This window comes from Mytilus californianus, unplaced genomic scaffold, assembly GCF_021869535.1.
Source record: "Mytilus californianus isolate M0D057914Y unplaced genomic scaffold, xbMytCali1.0.p SCAF_7, whole genome shotgun sequence".
Classification (NCBI taxonomy): Eukaryota; Metazoa; Mollusca; class Bivalvia; order Mytilida; family Mytilidae; genus Mytilus; species Mytilus californianus.
Window position 1 is genome coordinate 88,532,307 of NW_026262723.1, and position 26,197 is coordinate 88,558,503.

The 26,197-nt window shown below is 34.2% G+C and overlaps 1 protein-coding gene across 2 annotated transcripts; it reads left to right on the top strand.

The window, feature by feature from the left end:
• Nucleotides 1-243: 243 nt before the first annotated feature.
• On the top strand, nucleotides 244-25,159 carry LOC127708295 (uncharacterized). Of its 2 annotated transcripts, none has more exons than XM_052213148.1 (9): nucleotides 244-556; nucleotides 8,776-9,487; nucleotides 11,527-11,635; nucleotides 12,366-12,479; nucleotides 12,980-13,065; nucleotides 16,518-16,696; nucleotides 18,261-18,324; nucleotides 23,088-23,123; nucleotides 24,747-25,159. In XM_052213148.1, exons 2-9 carry the CDS (start codon nucleotides 9,481-9,483, stop codon nucleotides 24,803-24,805), a joined length of 654 nt encoding a protein of 217 aa, XP_052069108.1. In that variant the 5' UTR covers nucleotides 244-556; nucleotides 8,776-9,480; the 3' UTR covers nucleotides 24,806-25,159. The 2 variants fall into 2 exon arrangements, with proteins under 2 accessions (XP_052069108.1, XP_052069107.1); XM_052213147.1 differs by having other exon boundaries at nucleotides 245-556; nucleotides 9,429-9,487.
• The last annotated feature ends 1,038 nt before the right edge of the window (nucleotides 25,160-26,197 follow it).

The window sequence follows — 26,197 nt, forward strand, 5'->3', positions numbered from 1 at the left end:
AATGATAACCGTCTCTTTGATTGATTTTCTTTAAAGATTTATTTGTTTTAAGCTTGTTTGCGTGAAGGTAATGATTTTGGCTTTTAGAGAAGAGAAAAGCATTGCATTAGTAAACTTGTCATGTTTAATCGTTGAAATATCATCGGAAAGTTGTGTAAGTATGTAATTTGATTCGGGAAATTAGTTTTCGTGTGCACGGCAACCCAATCAATGCTTGCATGCTTATAAACCAAACATTCCGATGATTTTTCATTGCTCAATAATCGAATTAATTTCTGTTTTATACAAACTATTTCATCATAACAAATAGTAATTCCCTGTTGGTTGTTAATCAATATCATTGATTGTGTGTACAATTTACATATTACAGAAACGTTTTTATCATTGGACTGTCGTTTAGATAGTACATCTAGATAAAAAGTTTCTAGTTAAAAGTATATCAAAATGGCTGCTTGATTGAGTTTTGTGAACTGGGACGTTTCCAGTAGTTTGACTTATTGATTACAAATATTCATGATTCATGGATAGTGGAGAATATTTATACTCAGATATTTCAGTAAGTGTATCTTATTTCAGTATTATTGTATTATTAATGTAATGTTAGGGTCAGAGTTTTCATCAAACAAGATCAAAGGAATCCGATAATTACTTGACTTGTTATATGTACAATCTCGATAGTCGATTTTAAGACATATTTTGGAAGACCTAAATCATACAATAACTGCAAATATTTAAAACGGTTCGTAAGTTCTCAGTGACAGCTAATTCTAAAACAATTTTTGGTGTCGGTGTGGGATGTTAAAAGTCCTCCTTGTAATCTTTTCAGTGCTCAAATATTTTTACTTTGCACCCTTACATATTAATAAATTAACACTTGAATCTGGGATGATTTCGATTTATTGAATTGACAAACACATTTTCCCCCTTTATAACCCACCCAAAAGTGGCTGTGTGTGTGTGTGTGTGTGTGACTAACCTAACTTTCACTTAAGATGGAACTAACCGTTAGGCATGCATGGCTAACCGGAGATGTTGACTGACTACAATTAGACTTACTGATGAAGTATGATTAACTTAATAATGTAGTTTGAAAACAACGGACAGTAACTGCACCGCGGCAACTTTGCCCGAGGGGCTAAATAACCAAACGGAGATACAAAATATGCAAATTTAATACATATTTGACATGATTGCTTGTCTTGCTACACAGAAGTAATATGTCATTTTAAACTTGGATTAGCACAGTGAGAAAAATATTATTCTTATTTATATAGATAAACAGTTGACAATAACTTCTCGTCAAAATCGTTAAAAGTTCAATCCTGTAGTTATATTTTACCAAACTGTTTGAAACCCTTTCTTACAAAACGAAGTGTTCCACTAATGAAGCGGGAAATGCTTACCCTTCCGGGGCGCCTCAGTTCACCACTAGAATTTGTCCTGGTTCTTTAGTTTTCTGTGTTGTGTCCTTTTAGCAATGTCAACGCCCGTTTTGCTGTACTGGATGTATAAATACGCAGCCACGTCAGGTCAGAATAGGAACGTAAAATCTGATGCCCCGTGTAGGGAGAATGCCAGCTTTCTTTACTTAGAAGAACTCTTGAAACAAATATTGTGGTCCATAGATGACCTGTGGCGGTCAAAATTTCAAGCCCTTTATCCTTATCCATTCGCGTTACTTTGTAGAACCTACATACATGGCTTAGAACTAGCTTTCTGTAACGGTGAGTACTCTTAGATCGGCATTTTGTATTATTTGTTAGATTTTCTGTTGTACTCCGCGTCGATCTGATGAATCAAGCCTTTTCCGAGTTATTTTTTTTTATGTTTGTTCTTGCGTTTGTGCTCATACACCACTGCCCAAGGTTAGGGGATGATTGAGCGCCCACAAACATGTCTTACTCCGCCAAATTCTTTGTGTGCCTGTTCCAAGTCAGAAACTGTTGTTGGTTTCCGTCTGCCATATTTGTTTTTTTATTTATTGTTTTAGCATATAACAGACCGTCAGTTTCTCTGAATTTTTAAACGTTTTGTCATGTCGGTGCTTTTATAGCTTACTTTACTGTATGGGTTTTTTATTGTTAAAGTCCGTACAGTGACATATATATATACAGTTGTTTACATCCTCGGTTTTGTTTTGTCTATCGTGGAAAGCTAAACATGAGCATGTTAGAAAAATAACAAAATTTTATTTGTGTAAGCTATATCTTTGTTTAGCAAGACTATTTATATTTGCATCATAAAAATTATATTAAATATTTTGATATTGTTTTTTTCGGGAACATTAATATATAAAGGAGAACCATGTTAATCGTGAATCGGAAATGACTAACAAATATATATAATAATTTTTAATGTCTAACTGTATCCATATGCTGTAAAAAGATTTTTTTTTTTAAATCACAAGAACTCTTAATACATGCACATTATCGCAAATCTCGTCTTTTGCACAAGTGTTTTCGCATTATTGTTTTCCTGTAATTGGTTGTCGGTTGTATAGCTTTCTTTGTCTAGACCCTTGGTCACATACAGCTTGACTTATGGTAGGAACACTCGTCTATCGTTGTCAATCATATGTTGACCTGTAGATGTTTTTTATGTTGTTATATAGCTTTCTTGGTCACATGGAGCTGCTTGACATATGGTCTACCGCTGTATCTACCGTATGTTGACCTGTAGATGTTTTTATGTTGTTGGTTTGTTATATGACTGACGTTTACCCGACATTTTCTTTTATCAAAGATATGTGAGTTAAGTAGTTAAAGACATTTAGAATACCTTGGGTGATTGCAAAGGATACGATCAAAATAAAGCTTGTGACAGTTTTGTCATTTTACATCTTCACAAAAATTATTTGAAAGACAGCTTTATTTTTATAATTTGAAAAAAAATAATGGATCTGTTTTTCAAATACTGAACTGAAACCATTTTCATTTCTTTCTTTTTTTTAGTTTCCAGAATCTCTAATATACATTTTTGTCTTATCAACCACCATCTAATTTAATAGCGTGAAAATACTGTAATTCGATTGCAATCCATGCATGCAAATATAACCGAAACGCATCTACACACCCACAAAATCATTACTCTTCAAGTTCACAAATAAGATTGAATTTTGAAATAACGCCTTCCATGTGTTAATGCGCAGAATAATTGTATAGCATCATTTTTTTAGAAATGTTACAACATACAAAGGCGGCAAAATTTTCTTAAGGCTCTAGGTTCAACTAACTTTTCTCAAGATTTGAATTCCAAGTTGTCTTAAAGTTTTTTAAGTTTATCGTTTCTGCACAAAAATATATTTGTCTTGCTTCTCTTATAATTATTTAAAACATTTCATCTTGTTCGACATAGGAATGGGGACATTTAATCCGACGCCCCGTGTTGGAAGCGTACCAAGCTCTCTGCACACCTAAGAACCCTTAGAACAACTCCTTGAGGGATCCATAGGAGGCCTACAAGACTTTTCCGTCGTAATTTTCCTTTATCCAATTGTTTACGTATCACAGTTAATTCGTTTCTTGCGAGCATAAGAGCATTACAGTGACTTCCTTGAGAATCTGATTAATGTCTCAGAAATTACTAAGTCAATGTTATCTTCTGTCTGAAGTCTGAATGATACAACTATTATTCTGTGCATTTAGTTAGTGTCATAGTTAATATATTTTATTATAGTTAACGTTGATATACTTTATAAGTTAACGTTAATATATTCCATTAGTTAAATTACGAATTGGATAACCATTTTAAGGCATTTTTTTTACCAGATAAACCAACGCTGTATTTGATGTATTTACTGCATAACAAAACCGTGCGTCGGCTGTAGAACAGGCTAGCGTGATGTTAATAACAGCAATTTTCATGGGAATTCGTACGATCCTATATTGTTTAAACTTTAAATGTGTTTCTAGAGATCTGATAAGGTTACATTCTAGCTTCAGACTGGTGCAACCTATGGGCAAATTAAACAGCTCAAATCGGCCTAAAATCATACACTTGTCTATGTTGACTGCGATCACGACATAAAAACAAATTTCCCCTCAATGTGTTCAATACTATATATATATATGGCTATTTTTAAAATAGAGTATAATAGATTCATATGTGTACTTTATTTTTGTAACAATACAATGCCGTGTTTTTTAACATGTAACCAGATTACACTTAGGTGCTTAAAGATGGCTAAATGATATTTAAAAAAAATGGGTCAAATTTTGAGTATTGATATAAAAATGAGGAGATGTGGTATGACTGCCAATGAGACAACTATCCGACAGAGTTAAATTGAAGTGGCAGTAAGCAATTATAGGCCACCGTACATCCTTCAACAGTGAGAAAATTGCATACCGTATAGTCAACTAATCCATTGATAAGTTCTAAAATAAAACAGTTCTTTTTTTTTGTAGGACGTAAATTTATGTATAGTCATTCGAACCCAATGGTTGACTGGGTTATAGAAAAATGGCCAATCAATCAATAACTTTTGTTTTTTTAACCCAGTGAGTTGAACAAATTATTGAGAAATAAGCCATACCTCTTAAATTATTTATTTTTTAAATTTCTCTAGTTATAGATCTAAATATCTCATGCCACCTTTTTCTGTCTTTTATTTGTTCCGTGTGTCTTTCATCAGATATTACTTTTCAACTAATGTTTTGCATATAAATTATTGAAACTTATATAGCATAACAATCATTTAATATCCCATCAACACTATAAACAGGCAATTCTGAGTTAACGAAGCAAAAGATAAAGAAATGTGGCGTGATTGCCAATGAGACAACTATCCACCAGAGACCAAATGAAGATGATGTTAGCCAACTATGGGTAAGCGTAAGGCCACCAACAGTGAACAGCCCATACCGCATAGCAAGCTATAAAAGTGCCCAACATCACAAAATATGAAACAAATCAAATGAGAAAACCAACTTATTAACAATGAAACCATATTCGCCCTTTTTTGAAGGTTTGCAAGTTTATGCGTTATAAAGAACGCCATTCACATATTATTCGTTTGGATTTTGACTAAGTTTCTGTGTTGTATTTTGTGATAATTTATTTATTTATTCATTATTTTAGTCTTACTGTAAGTAGTCTCAGTTCATGTAAGAGATTTAAATGAAAAAATATACGTATCGATGTTTTGTATTTGGTTGTGTCATAGAGTTATTAGACAAGGGACCAATCCACTACTGTATGACTGGCAGCTATAGTTCGGTATATGCACATAATAATTGTCAATCAGCAACTACTCAAAATTCGATGGCATTCCAAAATTCTGTCCGTTCTATAATCTGTATTGACGTTTGTACTGTTTTTTATTTGTTTGTTTTGTATTGCTAATTTTGCCTTGTTGTTTTAAATTAAAAACGATAGAACATTGAGTTTCATATTTTTAAGTAAACTTTTAATTGATGTGTAACTATAGTTCCTTTTATGATTACCCAAATAGGGTATAGAAAATGACAAGACCACATTCGTCTGGCTGTAAGACCGGTGCAGACGAGATGTTTAAATACACAGCCACATAAATACAATGCCCCTTTAGGGAAAGTGTTCTGTTTTCTAGACGCTAAAGAATTCTTTCCACTTTGCCCAAAACAATATCGCTTTCCGATAATGCAACACCACATCTAAATCGAACCATGATTTAAGATTTACAAAGCTTAAACAATAAAAAAAAACTAAACCCAGTTTGAATTATTTTTGTCCTTGGTGCTAATAAATAACGTAATTCACGAATTCCTTACTTAACGATGTCGCCTTATTACGATGAAAATTCACCAAAAATATTGCTGGATACTATAAAAAAACATGTTATAGAGGTTTTGCTTTCATGTGAAAGAAATACAATTTGTTAGTTAAAAGATATTTGAGTGATTGAAAGACTTGATTAAAAAGCAAAAACTTAACTCTGACCGCAACTGGTCCGGCAGTAAACCAATGCTGAAGGAACGTTTGTGTTTGCTACGAGAGCATCCACGTTCGATCTGAAAGGGGACATTAAATATGATGCTTATATTGGGGCAATGTCGCTCCCCTTGCAGAGTCTACTTTTTTGACTTATCAATGTTTATTTTTTTATCGTTTTGAATTAAAGAGAAATATCTGCATGCTAAGTCGTTATTAATAATCATGTATATGTTAATTTTTGTCCGTTGCAACTTGCAGGTAGTAGGCCTAAACTAGCGATATACTAGTATTCCAGCTTCCAGTCTAGTGTACTTGGGACAGTGGTATTGACTTCAACATCGATAATGCCCTCGCCTCTGACTCTAGCATTGTCATTGGTTTTGTCAATACTTATGTCGCTTGGAAGTCAATGACCTCTTCATATTAAGGTTCCACTAAAGTCAAAATATAGGACACTTCATAAACATCTAAACTTTGCCTGTATTTTTCAACCTATAATGAGTAAAGTCCTAAACTATGAGAACATATGTTCATTTAAACATACTTAACATATACACACTGTGTAAATTGTAAATAAACTTGAAATTGTTATGTTGTGGCCAAACCGGTTCTTGGGGTGAACACTAAATTTTCGAAAAAATCTGGAGGCCTGCGAGACGACTTAATTTGTTTAAAATTGGTATGGACGAATACTGTTAGATCTACATGTAATGCAGGGCAAGCTCATGTTGATTTTTCAGAAAATGTATTGATTTTCGAGTTTCAGTTAATTTCATGTATCTAGGTGAACAAATATCGAAGGTACAATACAGAAATTGGACAAATACGCCATTAAAACATATGTATGTGACAAATCAACGTGAGCTTGCCCTGCATTACATGTAACAGTATTCGTCCATACCAATTTTAAACAAATTAAGTCGTCTCGCAGGCCTCCAGATTTTTTGGAAAATTTAGTGTTCACCCTAAGAACCGGTTTGGCCACAACATAACAATTTCAAGTTTATTTACAATTTACACAGTGTGTATATGTTAAGTATGTTTAAATGAACATATGTTCTCATAGTTTAGGACTTTACTCATTATAGGTTGAAAAATACAGGCAAAGTTTAGATGTTTATGAAGTGTCCTATATTTTGACTTTAGTGGAACCTTAAGTAACTATTATGTTAAATTTAACTTCTCGTGATATTAATAACGGTTATAAATGACGTCTCCCCAACGTATGATGACGTAATAACTTCATAGCAGCCGTGAACGGACAGGGGACATAACAAGAATCTAACTGAATGTTGGCATAATATGAGACGCGAGGGTACGAATAAATGTCAGTATGTAAAGGTAAAGTACCGTATGAGTTATAAAAGATATAACGGTAAGGCTAGTAAACAACACGTTATACATATTTTCTAAACATTATGCAATCTTTAATGTTTGAATATGTTTAATTGTATGCTAAAATATTTGGATTTGCAATTTCTTGGTGGCAGCTGGCACTGTTCTGATGAAATATTAGCCAATTTATTCACAACTTATTAATTATAGGATTAAGTTATTATTACTGGACGTAGATGGAATTGTTTACATCTTATGTTATTTTTTTATTATATATAGGTGATACTAAATAATTTAATAAATTCACAAACCCGTTGTTAAACGATGTTACCTGATGATAATGAAATATTATAAAATCAGAATATTTCTATGTCGATATATGAGGGTCAGAATGGGGTTTACAGAATAGAGAATAATGGAGAAAAATTGCAGAATAAATGGGGAAAAAAATTCAAGAAAAGAGAAAAATAGGCCAAAGAAATAATAGGAATAGAGAATAATGAGGTGTTAAAATATAAAAAATAGAGAATAATGGGCAAAATGAATAAAGAAAAGAGAAAATAATCTAAAATATTAAAGCATAAAGAAATGAAGGGCCCCATCCAGACCCTCATATATACTGCAGGGGATATATTTTCGTGTAGTTACTGCTTGTTGGTGTATAGTTATTTGCTGTGGCTAAAGGATTGACTAGAAGGTGTAATACCACCATTGATTTTCCCCTATTAGTCTTTGTTAAATTTGCACTTTTCAAAAAATTGTGCAGAATTTATCTTTGTTTCAAATAAAGAAATACTTGGCATGAGTAAAGTTTTATCCTGTCCAGTACTATATAAAAAAAATTCACATAACATTTCATTGCATATAAGAAAATAACCATCACTGGAAGTTAACCAATCAAATGTTCCCCCTTTCTTAACCTGTGTACAAGCTTTAGTAACCATGTAACCTCAAGTTTCCAAAATATTCTATAGAAACCCCAAATAAAAAAAATAATGGTGCTTTGAAATACCCAAGATATATGTTTATGACCCAGAAATGTTTTACTGCAATGAAATGTAGGATCAATTACCTACAACTGTAAAATTCAATGGAATATTTTTTTTCGACCTATTTTCGTATGCAACGATTTGGTGGTATTACACCAGAATGCGAAAACATCTCTATTTTGTTCAAAAAGAAGGGAAAACGTGACATACACTTTCAAATTTTCACTACGGTATAACGGGTTATAGAATTAAAACGATACTTCTTACTATTTTAAAAAAAATAAAATATTTGAATTTTTTCCAAAAAAAAAGTTTTTGAAACGATTTAATGAATAGAATAAAAATACACCATATCTCCGAGTGTCTATGTATAGAAAATGTGAATAATGACGACGCCGAAAACTTATAATTCCGGAGATAACCATACCACGCTCTCTTCGCGTTAAAGAACCTTTGAAGCTATCTTTTATTGGATCCGTAAGTTGCCGGTTGAAAAGTAAAATGTTTGCCTCTATCCTATCCTTATTTGCCTTTGCAGAGCCTACCATTATGATTATTTTTTTTTCGTCCTAAGAAGAGAGAAGATACTAGGGGTAATCATAGACACACAGAAAACATCAGTCCCCCAATACTACACAGAAAACTGACGATTGAGCAACATGAGCCCCAATTAAACCGAAGGTAAACTCAGATGCTCTTAAACGGTAAGCAGTACCATTCTCCAGTGGAGACAAGCTTCACTGTGAAAACGCAGTTACCGGACTCATGTGATAGAGCATTTACAAACATACATTAATAACTTATTCTTTTGATATTTTTAGTATTTGGCACTTTTTTAAGCTTACAGAAGTATTTAAATGTAGAATAAAAAAAAACATCATTGTCTATTAATGTCAAACTTCTAAAAGAAAAGCATGTAAAACAGAAGGCAAGATCAAATTGTCCCCAGAAATCCATAAACATAAAAAAAGAATGTGACATTGTCATTATTGTCTTTTTAAAGTGAGTTGACATTAAAATATTTTAGTTTGTTCAACTGAGGCTGCAATTTTGGGATTTTAGGAAGTCCTATACTTTTAAGTTAGCAGTTAATTAATATTGAGTATCTTGTTGCTAAATTTCCTACAAAATGGCGATTTAAATGGATGACTTTTAAATGTACTATTGTTTCTATTAATCTTTTTTTATAGGGCAACATCTGACGCTGAACATGTAATTTAAATGTCATGGGATATGTACCAGCATGTCAGGTAAGAATCAATGGATTAATTTCGGAGTAATTTGATTTACCTGAAACTTTATTAATTATTTACAAAAACAAAAAACCAAAAAATAAGAATCAGTGTGAAAACTTATTGATCTCTGATCACTCATCATTAAACATGTCTTTGAGGGAATTGATTGTCTGTTTAGTGAGGAATTAATTATTCTTAGGTATCAACCTTCTAATTCAACTTGGGATTTATTGCTATTACAACTCACGCAACACGGGAGTTGTCAACACAGCTATAAATAACGTTTTCCTCTTAACTTTATGTTGATTCAATGTTCAGTTAATTTCATATATGAATACATTGGATAAAATATCGATGACTATTTTATCCAAAAGTAAGATTGCAACATCCACGAGATTTTGATGTTTTGATCTGTTCTGTTAATACTCCATTTTTTGGTTTTATGCTCTCAAAAAAAAAAATATTTTTGTTTTCACTACTTTTGGTCCTTAATGTATTTGACGAAGGGTATTCTAGAAAAACGTAGCTTGCGCGCAGTAATTGGTATCATATGTGTTTTACTACCACTGGGTCAGTACCGTTGATGGTGGACCATCAGTACCTAAAAGTACCCCCCCCCCCCCCCCCCCGACAAGTAGTTAGTGCTTCAGTTCTGGCATGATACGATACATTTTGTGTGTAAAAATCCATTCTATGTATTACTAGTATGTTATTTAAGCAAAACTATGGTTGCAACTCTCTAGACAAAGTAAATATCAGACGGTATCAATCCCCAAGACAAAGTTAATCCAAGACAGTTGCAACTCCCTAGACAAAGTAATTCTCAGATAGTTGCAACTCCCTAGACATAGTAAATCTCAGACGGTTAAAACTCACTAGACAGTAAATCTAAGACGGTTGCAACTCCCAATACAAAGTAAATCTATGAGGTTGCAACTCCCTAAACATAGTAAATCTAAGACAGTTTTGGCCATTCTGCTTAGGCCCTCTTGTTTGTATGCTGTCAAAATCATATTCTTTTGAATTTTGACTTTCCAAGCTTTATATATCACTTCAATTAAGAATTGTTATTTCTTAACAAACACCCTGTTATAATTTGAAGAAGAAGAACCCGTTTCTTGATGCTGTGGACCCATGACAGTATGTGGACCCATGATATTTTGTGGACCCTTAATTGACATTATGTGGACCCATGACATTTAGTTTATTTCTGCTTTAATTGTTGTTCAAGAAAAACTTACGCATGCTTAAAGTGATAATTACGCTGTCAAAAGAAATTATGGCGCAAATTGGTCTCTTTTATCTTACTCCTTAAATGGTACACGCTATCTTTATGTAGAAATGATAAAAGTGAAGGAAATGTTTTGACATTAATGGAAAATGAAGTAGTGGTGTTTAGCATCCGATCAGCTGCTAATTATCCAGGAAGATGTTTAATGGAAATTGATGGACAAACATTTCCAAGTAAATAATCCAATGACATGGCTACTTGAATTATTTACAGAAGTAAAGAATTTAAGAAAAGTTTAAAAGTATATCAAAATAATTAACATTATATATACTATGACTGTTTAATTTTTTAACGATACTGCATTGGTTAAGTTTGTTAAGGGGACGACCATTTGAAAGGGGGGAACAGGAGGATTTTGAAAATAAATATCCTGACTTTGTAGGAGCTGAAAATAAATAACCCTGCACAAGACAAAGTGAAAATGAATATTCTGCAACACAAAATGCAGAAAACAATTGTGTACAAAAGTGAAAATAAATTCGCAGAAAAAAATAAGCATGCGTAGCACCAAACAGATGAAAATGAATAGTCAATCCTCAAAAACTCCTCTTGACCACCTAGCCCCACCCCCCTCCCCCCTAACCCCCGACTATCACATGGTCGGCCCCTAAACATGTATCCAGCTAGGTTTAAGTATCCTATTACTCTATAACTCAGGTTTTATGAATATCATTTTCGCAAATTGTGAAGGTTGCGCAAAAATAGCGAATTGAGTGAAACGTAAAAATACCTTTCTTGACATACATTGTAATCTTTGATTCAGGACACGAAGCTAACAACAGTCAGCTGAAGAATTTAGCTGAACGTCTTCTTCAACAAGACATCAAGGACCATGAAGGTGCCAGCGGTAGTTTGTATTATAAATTTTCTGGGTAAGTGTAATAAGTCCCACATTGTGTTAAAGTGCATAACTGATAAGGCATAATCAAATATAAAAATAAGGAGTAATCAATATTCTAAACTTAAAAGTATATTTTAAGACATCAATTGACCAATTATGCAATTTTTTTTTTCAAGGATCCTTATTTGAACAATTGGCCATTGACTGTCATAGTCTGGACACGATACAGACACTTTCAAATGAAAATTTAAAGTTAAAATAGCGACTCAGTGATCTAATTCAAAAGAGTAAATTGGGAAGTGATCTTTCAAATAGTTTGACTCCTTTTCCACCAAATGTTTCCTGGATGGTCCTAAATTGTAACCATACGGATTCCGAATTCTATCGTTCGAAAAAGCTAACTGTCCACACTGAATAACAGTCCATTGTTAAAGCAAATATTTGAATCGCTCTGGTAAAGAATACATTTATCGTGTGGTGAGCAATAGACGCTGAGAAGAAAAATAACACACGCTTGATTTATGAAAGTACTTTACGAGATGCGGGCAGGGACCAAAAAATGTTCGTCCTGAATATTCATCTTACTGAGACTGTCAGTTTCTAAGTATTACTAGTATATCGTATTGAAGTGATTAAATGATAAAATTCTAAAATTTATTTATAAAAGCTTAGACAAAATTGAGTTGACTCGATTGATTCCCACTTCAATTTCATAAATGCTTTGAATAATTTAGACATCTGTTTATGTTAATCATTTTTAGAATGAAGATACAGAATGCCAAGCTTCCACATGCTTCTATGGTAGCAGGAAGGCTGCAAACAAGAAATGGTGCTATTTGTATTAATGGAAACTACAGTTTATTTTATGATGGCATGTTAGTTTTATTTCTTCAATACGTGAAAAGCGAACACTTCAAGATTGAATGTATTCCTACTGTTTGATTGATTGATTGATTGGTTGGTGTTTAACGCCACTTTCGGCACGATTGCGCTATTTCATGGCACTCAGTTTTTAGTGGCGGAGGAAGACAGAGTGCCCGGATAGAACCACCGACCTTCGGTCCTACTGTTGGAATACAGGCCTATAATCGAAAGGAAAGTCACAATTCATTTTTCATTTTATGAAATTACGTAAAACTAATTACTTCCTGGAGAGACCCTGGAGAAAAAATACTCATTACTTATATTTCTAACCAACCCCACGAAAAGTTATATTTTAATCAGTTTTTTTAATTTTATTTCAATAATTGGCAAGCAAAGTGGCAACGTGTTTTAACGATGAAGTTCCTCGAAGACTTTGAGGAGTATTAAAACATATTGTTTGCAATTTTTATATACCCTTGACTACAAACTTTTTAATTAATTTTTTTTTTAGGTTAAAACGAACAGCAGATGGCGATTTTACTCTGATGATATCTGATATGGCTGTTAGTCTGGAAGATGTCAGAAGCGGACGCAATCGTAAGTGAAAAATCTTAAATATTTTAACAAAGAACACAAGATACACCAAACTAATACCTTTCATCCGTTTTTAGAAGTTTCATACGCATAAACATAAGAAATCACTATTACCTAGCGTAGTATAAAATGAGAACCAACATCACGTAACTTGATAACGTAAGTAGTGATTTGAAATAGTTACCTGACATTTGCGTAGTGCATCGTGTTGAAGAACATTTTCTTAGAAGACATTAAAAGCAGGAAATATTTTTTTATGAACTGAAATCAGCAAACACCGTGCGTAACGTCTTCAACGAACAGTCATACTAAATTAATGTAAGTGGTCGTTTTCAACCATTATGTCTGCCATGTTAAAACTTTATGTCACATCGCCAAAAAAGGTTAATTGATGCAGACTATTACGACTGAAGTCGATCGTTGTCTGCACGGCTAATATCATGGTCAATCACAAACTATAAAAAAAATTGTCATGAATTGTAAATGTCAATATCGTGCCGCTATTGTTGAATGTAGTGGTTATCGATTGTTTGTTTTGTTCCACACTACACCACTATAGAAACAGTCTAATTGTGATGTTACATTTGTTGGAAAAATTCTACGATGCATGGTTAATGAGTTAAAACAAAAACAAAAACCTCATAATGTAAACAGCTTCAGTTATAGTACCATTTTCAGTAAAAGATCCTGTAAAAGTATAAACAATTTTTCTTCCACAATTAGGGGACCATCATTTTCTGGGAGGAGGGGCAGGAGAATTTCGAAAATGAATATCCTGGCCTTGTAAGAGCTAAAAACAAATAACCTTGCATAAGACAGGAATAAACTAAATATTCTGCTACACAAAATGCAGGAATCTTTCTGCAACATAAACTGCAGGAATCAATCGTGTATAAAAGTGCAATTAAATCGCGAAAAAATAAGCATGCCCCCCCCCCCCGAATATTAAAAGGTCGTCCCCTTACTATCATTTTTCCTTGCGATGTTTGGTCGAGCAATACTTCCTCGATATGATTATTGGATTCTTCTCTTTACAACTGCCAGAATTCATATTATATTTCTCCTGCTTCTCCGACTGAAGTCTTTAAACAAAGACAGTTCATGATATACACGTATCTTACAGCCCTGTTCGTTAATATATTGACCATCGAAATCTCCGATTCATTGAGATAGCTTTGACATCTCTAAATACGGGTCAGAAATGGACCACTCTTTGCTGTAATCAATGAGTCCTTGGTTACTATTTTTGATGATATATCCAAATATACCTAACACCCGTCATATGGTGGGAGAACCTGTAGTTCAGTGGTTGTCGTTGTTTGCTCTCTGTCATATTGAATGTTGTTCAATTTGTCATGTTGGGGCCTTTTATATATAGCTCACTATATACGATATTGGTTTTGCTCATTGTTGAAGACTGTATGGTAACCTTTAGTTGCTAACATTCACGTCATTTGGTCTCTGGTGGATAGCTGTCATTTTGGCAAGCATACAACATTATCCTTATACTTATTTCCATCTTGTGTAACGGATAGAGCCGCATATGACATATGGACTGCCTTATTAAACTCCATACTATCGTATGAAAAAAAACAAGGAAGCAGAATGTTGATATACATACGAAGGCCACCGATCTGTCGTCTTAGAGGAGTTGGCATACAAAAGTCAATCATTAATCCATCTGTTATGCTGTCTTCCTCTGTGATGGGATGTTTTAAGATGGCTTTTGTGATTTGATTTTGGTTTGGTGGGTAGCAGGGAAAAGAAATTTTTCTTAGAAGTTTTATGATTCATTGTTATGGTATTTTAAATATTTTAACACAAGGGGATTATATGGATAGAAAGAAACATGGAATATACGTCAATGAGACCAAAACAAAAATAGCCAAACTCTAGAGGGCAACATTCAGTCTTCATCGAAACTCTAGAGGGCAACATTCAGTCTTCATCGAAACTCTAGAGGGCAACATTCAGTCTTCATCGAAACTCTAGAGGGCAACATTCAGTCTTCATCGAAACTCTAAAGGGCAACATTCAGTCTTCAACAATAGACTTGTGTCTATGAAATATATCAAGCTATATAAATCGACTAAAATTCATAAAAGTGGTGAATAAATTAAAAAAAAATAAATATCTGTCATTTACACATGATTTTTCAAATAATTTAAAAACAGTAAGATATGAGTTACGACAATTCGCAATTGCTGACGGGACCCCTAACTTGGGAAAGGCACATGCCAATGTGGCGGGGTTAAACTAGTTTTTATACGCCCGTTTACGGGACGTATTTTGGTATACCGTTGTCCGTCAGTCTGCCGTCCGTATGTCCGTCCGTCGTCAACTTGTGGGACGATAACTCAAAAACGCTTTAACCAATTTGCATGAAACTTTGGTGATTTGTTTATATCTATTGACGTGAGCTCCTTTTCGATTTTTATAAATTTTAGATTTTACGTTTCCGAGTTATGGGGTTTTATTCATAAAAAGGGGGGACTTTCCAGTTTTCGGACAATAACTCAAAAGTGCTTTGAGCAGTTTTCATGAAACTTTGGTGACTGTTTAATATCTATCAAAATAACCTCCCTTTAGTTTTTTTTTTATAAATTTCTGATATGACATTGAGGAGTTATGGAACTTTGTTCTTTGAAAAAGCGACGGGCGTATCATGCGCTCAATGCGCAGTTCTTTATTATTAGATCTCAACCCTCTCTCTTAATCTGGATCAATTGATTAACAAAACGTCCTTAAAAGAATATACAATAAAAACCGGTACATGAAAAGCAGTTAACAGACCGGGCAACTTACGGACCTCTACGATTTGTTTCAAGGGTTAATAACGTGTAGAGATGATTAAACGTCCCCATTCTGACCGGACGTGGCTGCGTATTTATACATCCCGCACAACAAACGTAGTCCCACCATGGCAAGGGTTTTACTGCCGGTCGGAAAAAAGACCAAAAGTGACCATATTTCTATTCCCCTGTCACCTGTGGGTCAGTGACATTTTAGATTTAAATTAACGTAATATATGTGTAACTGTAAAGTCAGGGAATCGTTACCACAAGTTTAAGTTACATTCATCTACGTCAAATATAGACTGGCTCAGTAAACTCCACATACTATCGTACGAAAATATATCTTATTTTTATATTGTTTATAGAGCCCGTTAATTTAGATACTATCCATGTATACTCATTGATCCTTTGAATAAACTTATTATAAAGATATTGCCTCCTTTATAAAACAGTCATTAGAACTGAGGGCAGAAGTCTTATAATTTTTGTCCATAATAGAATTGTTATTTCTTTGCTATATTATGTTTTATTTTGTCACAAACCAATTATGTTTATATGACAATAAAGATATTATTTATTTATATTAAATGTTATCAATTTAAAATCTTTGAATATTGTTTTATCAGTTCTAACATTGAATTTGTTTATGCTTTATTGTAGGTGGACGTGACGGAAGGGACAGTGTAGACCATGACTTATTACATAGGTTAATACGGAATGGCGTCTGTGTTTGTAAAATTGGGAAAATTAAAGCCAAGTTTCAAGGAGGATCTGCCGGGTTATGTTTATTCTTTTTTAGAATTTTAGTTAAATTCATGAGAACCAGTTTAGAAGAACAGGTATGTATTAGTATTCGATATAAAAAAAAGCATTGATGATATTTGACATTTGTTTTTTAATCATAGTATCAGACCAACATATGGTATACTTTTAGTGATTGCGTCTTTCGTCAGTTTCTAATTGTTGATATTTACATCTACTATACGAAATTGTTTCAATAGATTGAATCAAATTGGAGATACATTCATTGAACAATCGTTTCTAAAGGTTTTTTTTAAATACGATCGTTATATTCAACGACCTTTGTCATAGAACCACATGAATCCTGTCTGGCTTTTTCTTTACAGACAAACAGACTCTTCGGGAATCAATGCATTATTTAAGGTCATTGTATGTGTAATATAAAGTCGTAGCTGTTGTCATCATTTTATCATCTGTCAACCAGACTAATAGGAAGTTAGATATTGTAATATTGCCAAGGTGGAAGCTGTGGTATTTGTTACTTTTATAGATGCTTTCAGTTTGAATGCACCGAATTCGCATCGGGATTCATGCAAATGACAATTGTTGTGTTTTTGGTCGACAGTTAATTCGAGTTGGTATTGAACATTTTATTTTAATAGTATAAGATTACATCTAGATAAAGACATTACTTCTACTTACTTTTATCATGCCAAAGAAAGAATAGGAATTGATTTCAGGATAACTGCGTTCAAACAACAAATGTTTACAGCACCTTTTCTTAAAATGATATTTTCCTGATTATGATTTTTCAAACTGTGCATCGGCATGGTTGATATATAGTACAAAATAACTAAAATTAATGGAAATCTTTCCTATTATTTGCAAAAATGTAGATGATACGAATCGGCAATTAAATATCGTAAATCGAAAAGGGACTGCCATCATCATGACCATTACCAAAGACAATGCCAAACATCAGTTTATATATCACTAAACAGAAAACTAAAGCTAGCGCAATATAAATAGGATAGGAATCTCCAGCTTTATTAGTTACAACCGTAGTGCTGCAAGTGTTTTGTACAGTGTGACATTCCTATTCATAACTAGCATCAATGTTGCATCTGAAATAGTTACAATGTATATGTCACGCCGGTTTGATGAACGGTTTGATAAATCAAACTGTTCAATAAGCTTCAGAAATGTCGCTTATTGAAGCATAAAGTAACATGGTGCACAGATTGATTATAAAACGCTACAAACAGATTAAATGGAAATTGTTGGTCGATACCTAAAGATTGAAACTCAGATATTCTGCTGGATTTTCATAATTTCTAGCTCAATGATAATTGCATTAGATTATGCAAAATTTAGTATAAGATCATTTTTTTGTCATGCGAAGGTTTTTTTTCTCCCCTTTCTCTCTCAAGATAGCAACCCATCAATTTATTTGATTCGCCGTATCTTGTTAACTACTATTTATAGTCTTCATATTAAGTGTGATAGGCCTTCTTTACTGCAAGAAAAGCGAAAACTAAACAGTTATATTCAGTTGTTTAATATTTCCACTATGTTATATATTATAGTTAATGATTTATATTAATTATTAATCGCACATCCATTACGTTTACACTTATGTTTTTTTTTGTAATTTTAATCAAGGCTGCACAAGTTGTAAAGAAAATGTTAAAAGACGAAGAAGACATGGCTGTGATAGGACTTATAGGTTAGTATGACGGTGGTGTTATAGAACTTGACAATCAGTTTGACAGTGGTGTGATAGAACTTAAGTCAGTATGGCGGTGGTGTTATAGGACTGACAGTCAGTATGACCGTGGTGTTATAGGACTTCAGTATGACGGTGTGTTATAGTACTGACAGTCAGTATGACCGTGGTGTTATAGGACTTCAGTATGACGGTGTGTTACTGGACTGACAGTCAGTATGGCGGTGTGTTATTGGACTTTGCAGTCAGTATAAAGGTGGTGTGATAGAACTTAAGTCAGTATGGCGGTGGTGTTTAAGGACCTGACAGTCAGTATGACGGTGTGTTATAGAACTGACTGTCAGTATGACCGTGGTGTAATAGGAATTGACAGTCGGTATGAAGGTGGTGTTATAGGACTTGACAGTCAGTATGACGGTGGTGTTATAGGACTTGACATTCAATATGACTGTGGTGTTATCGAACTTGACAATCAGTTTGACAGTGGTGTGATAGAACTTAAGACAGTATGACCGTGGTGTTATAGGACTTGACAGTCAGTATAAAGGTGTGTTATAGAACTTCACAGTCAATATGACGTTGGTGTTATAGGACTTGGCAGTCAGTATGCCGGTGGTGTGATAGAACTTCAGTCGTGATGACGTTGGTGAAATAGAACTTGACGGTCAGTATGACGGTGGTGTTATAGGACTTAACAGTCAGTATGGCCGTGGTGTTACAGGACTTCAGTATGACGGTGTGTTATAGTACTGACAGTCAGTATGACCGTGGTGTTATAGGACTTCAGTATGACGGTGTGTTACTGGACTGACAGTCAGTATGGCGGTGTGTTATTGGACTTTGCAGTCAGTATAAAGGTGGTGTGATAGAACTTAAGTCAGTATGGCGGTGGTGTTTAAGGACCTGACAGTCAGTATGACGGTGTGTTATAGAACTGACTGTCAGTATGACCGTGGTGTAATAGGAATTGACAGTCGGTATGAAGGTGGTGTTATAGGACTTGACAGTCAGTATGACGGTGGTGTTATAGGACTTGACATTCAATATGACTGTGGTGTTATCGAACTTGACAATCAGTTTGACAGTGGTGTGATAGAACTTAAGACAGTATGACCGTGGTGTTATAGGACTTGACAGTCAGTATAAAGGTGTGTTATAGAACTTCACAGTCAATATGACGTTGGTGTTATAGGACTTGGCAGTCAGTATGCCGGTGGTGTGATAGAACTTCAGTCGTGATGACGTTGGTGAAATAGAACTTGACGGTCAGTATGACGGTGGTGTTATAGGACTTAACAGTCAGTATGGCCGTGGTGTTACAGGACTTGACTGTCAATATGACGGTGGTGTTAAAGGACTTGAAAGTCTCAGTATGAAGATGGTGTTAAAGGAATTGACATCCAGTATGAAGGTAGTGTGATAGGACTTTTAACTCAATACGGTAGAAGGTATAGATCAGTATGCATCCGTTGTGATATGACTTTACCTTTGGTGTAATAGGATTTGATAGTCAGCATGACGGTGGTGTTATAGAACTTAAGTCAGTATTACAGTGCTGTTATATCACTCGGCAGTCAGTATGACGGTGGTGTTGTAATAGGAATTGACAGTCAGTAGTACAGTGGCGTAATAGGACTTGACAATCAGTATGATGATTGCGTTATAGGACTTGACAGTCAGTATGACGGTGGTATTATAGGACTCAACGATCAGTATGACGGTGGTGTAATAGGATTTGGCCGTCCTTATGAAGATGGTGTTTTAGGATTTCACAGTCCGTATGAAGGTGGTGTTATAGGACTTCACAGTCCGTATGAAGGTGTGTTATAGGACTTGATAGTCAGTATGGCGGTGGTGTTATAGGAATTGACAGTCAGTATGAAGGTGGTGTTATAGGACACCGACAGTCAGTATGAAGGTGGTGCAATAGGACTTGACCGTTATTATGAAGGTGGTGTTATAGGATTTTACAGTCAGTATGATTGTGGTGTAATAGGGCTTGTCAGTCAGTATGACAATGATGTTAAAGGAATCGACATACAGTATGAAGGTGGTGTTATAGGACTTTACAGTCAGTATGATGGTGGTGTTATAGGACTTAACAGTCCCTATGAAGGTGATGTAATAGGACTCGACAGTCAGTATGAAGGTGGTGCAATAGGACTTGGCCGTCCTTATGAAGATGGTGTTATAGGACTTGACAGTCCGTATGAAGGTGGTGTAATTGGTCTCGACAGTCAGTATGAAGGTGGTGTTACGGGACTTTTCAGTCAGTATGATGGTGGTGAAAAAGGACTTTACAGTCAATATGATGGTGGTGTAATAGGACTTAGCAGTCAGTATGAAGGTGGTGTTATAGGACTCGAAAGTCAGTATGACGATGGTGTTAAAGGACTTTACAGTAAGTATGATGGTGAAATAGGACTTGGCAGTCAGTATGACGGTGGTGAAATAGGACTTGGAAGTCAGTATGAAGGTGGTGTAATAGGACTCGACAGTAAGTATGAAGGTTGTGTTAAAGGACTTGACAGTCAGTATGATGGTGGTGTAATAGGACTTGGCAGTCAGTAGGACAGTTGTGTTATAGGACTTGTCCATTATATGAAGGTGGCATTATTAGGACTTTATAGTCAGTATTACGGTGGTGTTATAGGACTTAGCCGTCCTTATGAAGATGGTGTTATAGGACTTAGCCGTCCTTATGAAGATGGTGTTATAGGACTTGATAGTCAGTATGACGGTGTTGTTATAGAAATTGACAGTCAGTATGAAGGTGGTGTTATAGGACTCGACAGTCGGTATGAAGGTGGTGCAATAGGACTTGGTCGTCCTTATGAAGGTGGTGTTATAGGTCTTGACAGTCTGTATGAAGGTGGTGTTATAGAACTCGACAGTCAGTATGAACTTGGTGTTATAGGACTTTACAGTCAGTATGATGGTGGTGTAATGGGGCTTGGCAGTCAGTATGACGATGATGTTATAGGACTCGACAGTCCGTATGAAGGTGATGTTATAGGACTTGATAGTCAGTATGAAGGTGGTGTAATAGGACTCGACAGTCAGTCAGTATGATGGTGGTGTAATAGGACTTGGCAGTCAGTGTGAAGGTGGTGTTATAGGACTTGACAGTCAGTATGATGGTGGTGTAATAGGACTTGGCAGTCAGTTTGGCGGTTGTGTTATAGGACTTGGCCATTATGGTATATGAAGGTGGTGTTATAGGACTTGATAGTAAGTATGACGGTAGTGTTATAGGACTTGGCTGTCCTTATGAAGGTGGTGTTATAGGACTTGATAGTAAGTATGACGGTGGTGTTATAAGTCTTGGTAGTCAGTGTGAAGGTAGTGTTCTAGGACTTGATAGTCCGTATGACGGTTGTGTAATAGGACTTGGCCGTCCTTATGAAGGTGGTGTTACAGGACTTGACAGTCCGTAAGAAGGTGGTTTTAGGGGACTTGATAGTCAGTATGATGGAGGTGTAATAGGACTTGGTCGTCCTTATGAAGATAGTTTAATAGGACTTCTTACTCAGTATGGTAGATGTTATAGGTCAGTATGAAGGTAGTGTGATGGGACGTCTAACTCAGTAGGGTTGAAGTTATAGGTCAGTATGCCAACCGGTGTGATATAACTACCTCTTTTGTGACAATGGCTGTGGCAGAACTTAATTTTCAGTATAATTATTGTGTTTTGACTGGACTTTTAAATTAGCTTTACAATGATTCAATGACATGGCTTACATGTGATATGTTAATAATGAGTTTGATATGATGGCAATGGGTGTGATATTAATACATTGGATGTGATATGATGACAGTGAGTATGATATGACAATATATGTGATATGATGACAATAGATGTGATATGATGATGATGGGTGTGATATGATGACATTATTTTTGATATGATGACTATGGATGTGATCCGATTACAATGAGTGTGATATGATGACAATAAATGTGATTTGGTGACAATGGGTGTGATTTGACTTAAACATTGCCGTGGTAATTGTTCCTCACAGGGACACTTACACATTAGTACATTTGTACATTTGTTTTACGACGGATATTATATGAAACTGTTATTATAATGACTGATATTTCAAAGAAAAGGCAAAAGATACCAAAGGGATAATCTAACTCAAAAGTCAAAACCGAACTGACAATGTTATGGCAAAAAACGAAAAACGTACACAAACCCCACAAAAAAACAAGGGTGATCTCAGGTCCTCCAGAAGGGTAAGCAGATCCTGTTCCACATGTGACACCCGTCGTATTACTCCTATAAAATATGTTGATATGTCATATCAAGTGATTAGGCATCACGTTATAGTGAATTGAATTTTTAAAATTTTAACGGATGGCCGGTAAGTATTTGGTAATTCAAAACGCTTAATCAGTATTGAGATGTCTATTTACTGTTTAATGTTCAAATTGTCTTCACTGTCTTCCCCTTTTGCACAAAATTAAAATTAAGTTACTGTAAATTCAGAAATTATTTCATGCATTTATCATTGTGATAGTGAAAGAAAGGACAAAAATGTGGAATTTAATTATTGCTATTAAAGAAAAATCTGCATACAGTTATATGTATATGATATCAGAATGCAAGTTCCGTTTATTGCTATACTCATCCAGTTGCATTAATAAAAATAAATCCCGAATTCATGTCTTAATTTATATTGATTATTATTGATGATTTTATTTATAACTATAAGCATAGGGCTTGGATACACATTATTATTTGTTCTATATAATTTCAGCACTGTTTGCATTCAGTGAAGACCAGCTTCCAGAAGGTATATTTTGTGATTAAAACAATTGAAATAAGAATATTGTAAAGCCACTGAATAGATATATAGATAAAGTCTATGTTAAAAAGAATATTAGTGGCAACTCTGAACCATAGATTGAAGACATCAGGATATAATTTAACAAGTGTGTAAATGCTTAAATATCTTCCCTACTTTGCTGATTATGATTAACTGTATGTTGAAAGTCTTTTTACATCTTACCAGGTATCAAATAAACCATGAACAATGAAAATGAGGTCAATACCAGTCGAACCCTATGGATTTGTACACCTTGCAACCAATATATATGCCAAATATTACATACTACATACTGTAAACCAACTTATTTTCGTGGATACTTTATTTCGCGTTTAGCCCTTTTTATTCCACTTCGCGGCAATTTAATTTCGCGACTTTCTAATTTACTTGATGTATTTAAATAAGGAAAGATCCAAGTTTTATATATTCGCGACGACTTATATTCGCGTTATTTTTCTATTCGCGAAACTCGCGAAAATTAGTTGGTTTACAGTATCATGAAAGCTAAGCATTGAACACTAAACCATAAAATTAGGTCAAGCTCAGGTGGATGCGGTCTAGTGGACATGAGTACCATGCAATGATTCTATATACCAAATATAGTTGTCTCTCAAAATAATGGAAAAAAATCATGCCATGAAAAAAACTAGTTTTAAGCAGTCATTCAACCATGAAATTTGATCCATGGACAACAGACATATGCCAAAATGAAACCTCAGACCATACACCACAATTGTATACCAGCTATAGATTATCGTGCTCTTCTGCCATCTGATAATTTCAGCTTTATACAAAAAGTTACTGTCAGATTTAGCATCAGTATGTTTCATATTTTGCAAATTTCAACACAGACGAGACAAAAAATCATGACTTTGAATTAAAAAATATTGTCCCAAAATATAAAATTGTAACTGCAGGAGGTTCTTTATTGCTACCAGTTTCTTAAACTCTAAAGACACCTAAATCAATCTATATGACAAAAACTGTTCCAAAGTGTAATCTTGAATGTAATCAGATACTTCCTACAAAATTAGTTTTCAAATTGATTAGATGATGTGATTATTTTGTCTGATTTATGTAATTTTTTATAACTATTTTATTCTTTTTGATTGTTTAATGACAATTACGATTTTTGAAAATCTCCAATTTTTTTATTGATTATTTGATTACCATTTGTACACAAATTACTTATTGATTATGTAATTATAGTCTTTAATTATTTTCGATTTTGTATAACCATGTATCCTCATGCTGGGAAAAGATGATGGTGAACTGCCAATCTATATAAAAGATTAATACATTTTTAATTTCTTGCTGAATAAATTGGAGTTACAAATATCAAAATTCCATTAGGCTAATATTGATCAATTGGTGATGCAGAATTTGATATAAGTATAATTTGACCAGGTAATTTCAATGTAAAAATGTTAGAGTTAAGTGAGGTTTAATTTAACTACATGTATATGAACAAAATGAGATGTGCAACTGAACAACAAAAAATTTGTATGTTAGAAAGAATAATAGATGGAGATTTATCTCTAATTATGTTTTCCCTGATATACATTTGTATATTATATTTGATATTTTCAGAACCCCCCAGAAGAGGTATACGACGGTATATAGCAAGTTGTGTTCGAGAACCAGAATAAGACATTAGCAGCATATTTATTTTTTATACAAATACATGCTTACTCCAAAGGTATATTCCAGACGTGTTGTGATCTACTTCTTAAATTATACACCTTGGTGCCATGATATAGAAACTCGTGCTATATTATGAAACAACATCATTCATCTGAACATTTTCTTTTCCTTAGAGAAAAAGAACCATGTTGTGCTTATATAGATCAGCATTTTGTCATAGAAGTAACATTTAATGTTATATTTTTGTATATATATTCTTGTGTATTACATTTTGTTTACTAATTAAAAATTCATGTTCAATGTGTATAAATATAAATATTATGTGTTCTTTGTATTAAAATACTTAAACAAAAATTTAACGATGTCTCTAGTTATATGCATTGTCTGCTGTCGTGACTTTACATATAACACCACATTTAATACATATAAATCATCATCAGATAGACAGAGACGATGTCCATTAAAGCATTTATCAGCTGGAGTTAAATATTAGTTCATGACAATATACATAATCAGAACTCAGAGAACAAAAAGACAAAACTGTTGTTTTTTTTTTTAATCAGCTTATTCCACTCCTACTTAAGTCTTCTCTCAAGATACAAAAACCAAACTAAATACGGTCAAGGGGTTTATTTTTGTTCGGGATGAATTTCATGTTTTTCTTGTCCCTGATTATAGTATTCCTAACAGATCAAATGTATGCCAGGTGTTATTTTTGCAATTTTATCTTAATAGTGAACTTAGTGAAAATAAATTCTTCATAAAAATTTCTCACATATCAGTAATAACTTGATAAGAATGTTAACATGGTTTAACCTAAGAGTAGAATTGTAATCCACATATGACACTAAGGCCATCATACACTACATATTAACTGAATTTGATAAGTTTTTAGAACTGAACTTAGGAACCCTAAATGAAGATTAATTGACTGATTGATGATGTTTAACACCACATTCAGAATGCTTGGCTTTATCATGGCAGCTAGTTTAATTTGGTGGAGGAAGCTGGAGCACCAGAGGAGAACCATCCACCTTGGCAGGAAAACTGGCAATCCTAGTCCAATAAGATCGGGAGTCAAACACACCTTGCCATGAGCAGGGTTCAAACTCACAACCTCAGTGTTGACAGGCTAGTGCTCACTGTAGATGAACTACCACATTCTATATGTGCCTGTCCCCAAGTCAGGAGTCTGTAATTCAGTGGTTGTCTTTTGTTGCTATATATCATATTTGTTTTTTGTCCATTATTTTGTACATAAGCAGGCCTTTAGTTTTCTTGTTTGAATTGTTTTACATTTGTCATTGTGGGGCTTTTCATAGCCGACTATGCGGTATGGGTTTTGCTCATTGTTGAAGGCCGTAGGGTGACCTATAATTGTTTACTTCTATGTCAAT

Bases quoted from the DNA above. Each gene is read 5' to 3' on its own strand.
- LOC127708295 (XM_052213148.1), top strand. The intron at 16,697-18,260 runs GTATGTATTAGT...ATTTTAATCAAG, and splicing joins GAACCAGTTTAGAAGAACAG to GCTGCACAAGTTGTAAAGAA. The intron at 18,325-23,087 runs GTTAGTATGACG...ATATAATTTCAG, and splicing joins GGCTGTGATAGGACTTATAG to CACTGTTTGCATTCAGTGAA.